We start from the raw sequence: 6410 nt of genomic DNA, 5'->3' as shown, positions 1-6410 counted from the left end.
ACAGATTCAAATATTTCCTGCTCTGTGTAAGCAACCCTGTCCTTTAGGATGTCTTACAGTTGCTCAAATGGTTGAATATGTACCATTTACCTGAAATCTGTGAAAAAAATATGGTTTTCGAATTGGACAGAGAAATTAAGGACAGATCAGTGATCCACTGGCACAGGGAAAACTGGCATCCGGCACCTGGTCCAGAGAATTTTTTATCTAGTTATAATGCATTGTAAAACACAGATACTTGGAGCATTAGCTTTAAACAGCTGGATGCTTCTCAACTCCGTCACTGTTCCCTGTAACTTTGTGGTTAGGGCACTTGCATTAGGGAAAAGGTAACTTTAATTTGCTCCAGGCAGACCAGTGCATTAAATGTGATTCTCCTGCATCTGGGGAAATGTTCCAACACACTGAGCAAAAAAATGGAGGCAGAACGATGGTGAAACCATGACCTTTCTGTTTGCAAGGAAAACATGAACCTTGTTGTGTTTTTGAAAGAACTTTGGCACCACTCTGTGGAAAGAGGTCAAAGCTAATCCTAACTGGATGAAAAGATGTCTGTTTGACCTAAAATTGTTGATCTTTGTCCTGAAAGGACACATGTCTTCTCTGTCTTCAGACACATCCTCTGTCTTCAGCATTGCTCATTGTGCATGAGATTTGCACACAGGGAGTTGCATTTTGAGATGGCCATTATTTTAGGACCAAAGAAGTTTTATCAGTAATTTTTTTGACTGCTAGCATGAGTAAAAGTAAGTGGAATTTCAAACACAATAAAGGCTTAAGTATCTGAAAGTTTGTATATATTTCAGTTAAAAAAGCCTAGAAAGCTTATTTTGCTTATCTTACTTTATTCTGTCCATTATGGAGTTACCTGTGACTATTTTTATGGCTGCTGCAGAAAACTTCGAAGACTCATCAGCATGGATTTCACCATCTATGACCATGCACAAAGGAATATTTAGTCCATAGTGAAATTCAGATTCTTAATAATAAGCAGCACTTAATAATCTAATGTAATATATGAGTTTTCCATAGACATGTTATTTCTCTGTGCACAGAATAACTTTTCATTTTTTGCTATGAATGGACTCAGAGAATTTTGCTTTAATTTCTTTTACTGCTAAGGAGAAAGGAATAGTAAAAAATTAAGCAGTGGTTGGGTTTTCTCTTCACAGAGCAATTTAATTACTGCTTGTTGTAGCAATCCAGCTTTACCACAAGAAAATAATGGCAGAATGGATCTAGCAGCTTTGTTTTCTTTGAGCCTAGTAGGACTGAAAAGACGAAGGAATAAAAGCCTGGATTTTCTAAGGATGCTTGTGGATCTGTCCATGTTAGTTTAATTTGCCCCTTTGTTTCTGAGGAAGTGTTCCTTTCATACCTGAAGATCAGATTTGGTGGTTCCTTTTGCATTTCACTCAATTTTGCATTTCTATTCTTGTTTGTTAAAAGCCAGGTATTTGTCAGGGTTCCTAACAGCTTAAAAGTAGGACAGACTAAAAAAAATAATCAAAGTATTATGAAAATCGTCATGAAAGCATTCTTGTAAAAGATGAAATTTATTTCATGGATTTCTGAATTTCATTCAGATGAAGTATTTATTGCTGGCTGCCTATGTTACTCAAAACTATTACAGAGTTTGAAAATTGGCAATATCACAGCATGTCTTTAGAACAATCTTTTTCTGTTATTTCTGGGGTTGGAGTACTCTTGTTAGAGCAGCATGAGGGTGACTGCTAACACCTCCAAAATAGGCCAGCAGTCATTATTGGTTATTTCAGCATCAGATTGGCTATTCAGTTGATCATACAGACAAGCTTTTAAAAAGGCTGTCTCCATTGCTTAATAATTTTTGCAAAAGTACCTTGGGTACTTCACTATTGTTTTATTAATGGTCTATTTTCTCTCTTTCAGGCTGAAGATACTTCATCTGTGTGGCTTCTGCTTCAGATATGGTCTGGAGTCCATTAAAGAAATCAATAAAAATGTGAGTCTTTAATAACCTCACTGTCCCAACTGCTAACACTTCAGTCAAACGAAAAAGTAGTGATGCAATGAATCTCTTCTTGCTCATGCTCTTCTTGTTTCTTAAGCAAACCTGAAGTTCCTGAGCGTGATTTCATGCTCTGCCTCTTCAGCTGAAAAGGTCCTCCAGCTAGCTTGTGTGTTTCACGGCACAGAGAAGTAAAACAGATAGTACTGAAAATTGCACGTGGGATATATTTGTATTTGTGGCTCTGGTTTCTTACTTATGTATTTAAAACTTCTCCTCCAGCATATCCACAACCATTAGTCCATGGAAAAAGGGGTTTGGTTTTGCATATTTATTTAATTTAGAGCTGGATTTGAAGGGTGACCGATCCTTTTGGAATAGGCACATAATTTCAGAACAAAGCACTGTTTTGCTATTGCCTGCTGTGAGTCCTGCCCCCAGCACTCACTCAGGTTTATTTTATTTGTTATCTCTGTGCTGTTAGGACCATTTCACTGAGCGATGGCCTGCCAAGCAAGCACTGATTGCATGGCACTGTGTAACACTGCAGGCATCATCTGTTTTACAGAATATATGCCATGTCAGTGCTAAATGACACACTGCACTTCATGTCAGTGTCTGAGATTTGTGTAACTTCTGTAACAGTGGAAACAAGGGAGATGCCAAAGACAATGACAGTCACTGAATAGACAAGGGGTTACCCGCACATGAAGGCAGAAATCTGGCCCATGTAGGCATTGCATTGGCAATATTGCAAGATTTTTATATGGCTTGCTTTAAAATAGAATGTTAATATGGAGATTTCAATTTGTTTTCAATGTTCCTTATTTTTGCTTGTATTACATAGGAAGAAATATAAAGCTTTCAAATGAAACAAAGATGCAGATCTTTGCAGTGGAAGGGTCAAATCCCAAGTCATATAAAAGTAGGGTTATAAAGAAAAGCTTGGGAAAAGATGATGTTCAATCTCAGAGGGAAAAAAAAAAAAAAAAGGAGGGAGGCTATGTATCCAAAGTCTATGCCCTCTACTTAACAGTACACGGTAGTTACTACCACAAGAGATACAACAGAGTAAGTAAGTGAATGAGCAGGATAAGGATTACTGACAGATGTCAATTCAGACACCTGCAGCCACAAAAGCAAACAAGAAGGTGAGCGCATTAATTTGAGCAGGAACTCTCTGTCTGTCCAGTGAGACACATTCAGCCCCAGATAAGGCTGTTCCAGCTCAGCTCAGGAGTTTGTCCACACTGAAAGCCAAATGTCCTGACTGATGAACAGAGAGCTGGTGTGTGTAAGCAACATACGCTTGCCTCTTTGGATAGCTGAACAAACCTTCATCAGACTCACAAGGGCTCATGACACTCTTTGGGTGCAAAAATTTAATGGCCGGATGAGCAATCATAGAACAGAAGGAACACTTTTGTTAAATTAATTCTGCTTTACTAAAATATTAGATTTTGCTAGACTCAGAATCTGGAGATGATACCACTTTGCTACTCTTACTAGTTCTACAACTGAATAATGGAAATATGGTGGCAAATATGCATCAGATTACAAATTGAAGTCCTTCAGGTATCTGACATTTTTAAGCTAAAATTTCTTTTCCAAATTACTTGACAGCTGTATTTCTCTGGATTTCAGGGAACATTTCACAACACATTGTACTGACTAGGGATAGATTGTTGGCAGGCTTTTAGGCTGGGTCTGTCTAAGTCTGACAAAATACTAATCAAAAACTGTATAAATATAATAATTTTATTTGAGAGCATTCCCTACTTCTTAGGCAGAGGGGAACTTTAGAGTTTTTATGTGATTTATTTTAATTAAAGGTCAGTTGGACTGTTTGTGCTTTCTTGGATCAGTTACTTAGCCTTCGGCTATGTTTCTGTCAATAAGGAAACAGTGTTTTGATGGCTGGATTTGTATTCTGTTTAACTCTATCACAACTTTGGTATACACAATTTACATCTCCAGATAGATACAAACAAGAGCGAGTGTGGGGGGAAGGAGGGGAATCTCAGTTCAGATTTAACTGCTTGCAATGAAATCTGAGTCTGGCTTCAAGAAAGTGAGAAGTCTTTCTGTGAAGAAAGACAGATGCTAGTTCATCAACACAGAGCACTGAAAATCTGCTCCTTTGGTTTACTGATCTGAATGTAGCATTTGCATTTTCAGTTTAAGCTGGTATTTTAACAGTGCACGTTTCTAACTCACTGGTGATGGGATAGGAGTGAGCACGTCCTCAGCAATGTATAACTCCAGAACTACTCATAGCCACCAAGACACAGGGAAACTTTGGGTTTTGGAAGAACTTCCTGGGTTCTTCATTGTCCATGACCAGAAGTCCTTTTATTCTGCTGGAAAACGACAATGCGATTTAACACCGTACAGTGGCAGCACAGCACTAGGACTTCCCTTTGTTGCTGAGAGGAGGTGGGACGTGGTTTTAACCTGTGGTGCTCGTGATCAGTACCTGCGCTTTTGGCAGTCCTGGGCAGAGCGGCGCGCACGGGAACCAGCTGTCTGCCCCGGCACCACGGACGGCATAGCGGCGAGGAGGTCTGGCACCGGCAGGTCTTCGGCTTGGGGCCGCCCGGCGGCGCCCACGGCCTTGCCCCGTACCTGCCGCTGCCAAGCTCCGTCACCTGCGGCCTGGCCCCCGCCTCCCGGCCCCGTCCGGCCCCTCAGGGTACCGGGGCGGAGCAGGGACCGGCCCGCCCCGCTGTGCCGACGGCAGAGGTGCTGCCAGCTCGAGAGTCCGCCGCTTACCCTGTCCCGGTCCGCCCCGTCCCGGTCAGAGTGTTCCCGGCCGATGGATCCCGAGGCGACGGGGGACGAGCTGTCCCGCCTGCGGGCCCTCTTCCTGGCCTGCGACGCCAGCGGCTCGGGTCGCATCGAACGGGAAGACTTCGCGGCTCTGTGCGCCGAGCTGCGGGTGCGGCCGGCCGAGGCCGAGGCCATTTTCCAGCGCCTCGACAGTGACCGCGACGGGGCCATCACCTTTCCCGAGTTCGCCCGCGGCTTCCGCGGCGCCACTCGCTGGCGGCCCGGCGGCGAACAGCTGGAGGGCGAGGAGGAGGTGGCGTGCGCCGCTGTGGGGTTGGAGCAGCCCTGGAGGGACTTCGAGGTGCGGCTCGGGGAGGAGGCGAGGTACATCCCCAGGTAATGTCCGGCCCCGTCCGAGGCGGCACAGGAACAGTCCCCCCCGGTGGGCGTGGGGCCGGGGCCCCAGGGTGCCAGGGCTGACCCTTCCCGGGGGGTCTGGCGGCAAGTTGCCTCTGCCGCCCTCCGGAGGGGGAGCGGTACGTCGGGCAGCAGCTTGCGCCGGTGTTGTTGCAATTGCCCAGCTGCGGAACGGCCGTACCAGAGTTGAGGCTGACCTCCCACCCGCCGTGCTCGCAGGCGTACACAGCCCTCCCCACGTCTGTGCCTCGGCTTTGAGGGTTTCCAGCTCTTTTATCAGCGTGCAGCCGCTTGCTTGCTTCCTCTCTGCCGCTTTACCAGCGCCCCACGTGGGAAAACCCAGCCGGTGAAGCGCTCGGGATATAAGGTGCTGCCAGCTCCGCAAACCAAACTTTCTTCCCCAGATGCCCCCTGACCGGCCCAGCATCCTTCTTGCTCCCCTGTCTTCCGTCTCCTTTCAAAGGCAGACCAACACCACCCCTGTCTCCAAGTACGGCTGTCGGTCTGGGCAGCTCACTGAAGTCCGTGACACAGCCTTTGCCTTCAGTGTCAGTGAAGTGAAGACAATTGATGGTAGTTAGGTTTGGGATTAAACGAAGTTCCCAGGGGCCTGTCTGTACCAAGCTGGTTCCAGTTTACAGAAGCACATTTTGGCGATTTGCAGTAATCTGTCTGAAACCTGAGGTGCTCAAAATTAATATACAAATGCCACCCATGAAAAGTAGAGTGATTCTGCTTCATTTAAAAATTGTAATTTAAGATGGAAAACCAGCAATCTGAGTTCGAGGTCTTGGCAGCTAATTAAGGGGCATTTAAAAATACTACATGGATATATCTAAAGAGACTGTGTCAACTGTAGTGGTAGTGGGCCCTGGCTGTGAGGTACAGAGAAGCTAACAAAAAGTGTGTTGGTTTCTGTGTAACTTTTGTAACAATCAAATCAGATGTGCAAGTTTGGGTTTCTAATTTATTTATTTATTTTTAATTTTTTTTTTTTTTTTTTTTTTTTTTTTTTTTTTTTTTTTTTTGGTGTGTGTGTGGTGGTTTTCTATTTTGTTTGGTTGGGGTTTTTTTGTTTTTGTGTTTTGGGTTTTTTTTGTTAGTTTTTTTTTTGGTTTTTTTTTTTTTTTTTTTTTTTTTTTTTTTTTACAGGAACTTGTAACAGATCAGTGCAAATTTTTATCATAGCAGTTTCCATACAGTGCACCTTAAATTCTCATCTACCCCAGTAATT

At 43.9% G+C, this 6410-nt stretch overlaps 1 protein-coding gene across 1 annotated transcript in view; it reads left to right on the top strand.

Moving 5' to 3' along the window:
* Positions 1 to 4805: 4805 nt before the first annotated feature.
* Positions 4806 to 6410, top strand: part of RASEF (RAS and EF-hand domain containing) — a gene marked incomplete at both ends in the record, with an annotated part of 32433 nt that continues 30828 nt past the window's right edge. The window contains one exon of the mRNA XM_080638438.1: positions 4806 to 5155. Coding sequence (XP_080494564.1) covers positions 4806 to 5155 — 350 coding nt within the window. The remainder of the gene's footprint in view (positions 5156 to 6410) is intronic.

Source organism: Psittacula echo (assembly GCF_963264785.1).
Source record: "Psittacula echo genome assembly, chromosome: Z".
NCBI classification, from domain to species: domain Eukaryota; kingdom Metazoa; phylum Chordata; class Aves; order Psittaciformes; family Psittacidae; genus Psittacula; species Psittacula echo.
This window is presented reverse-complemented; position numbering and strand designations above follow the sequence as displayed.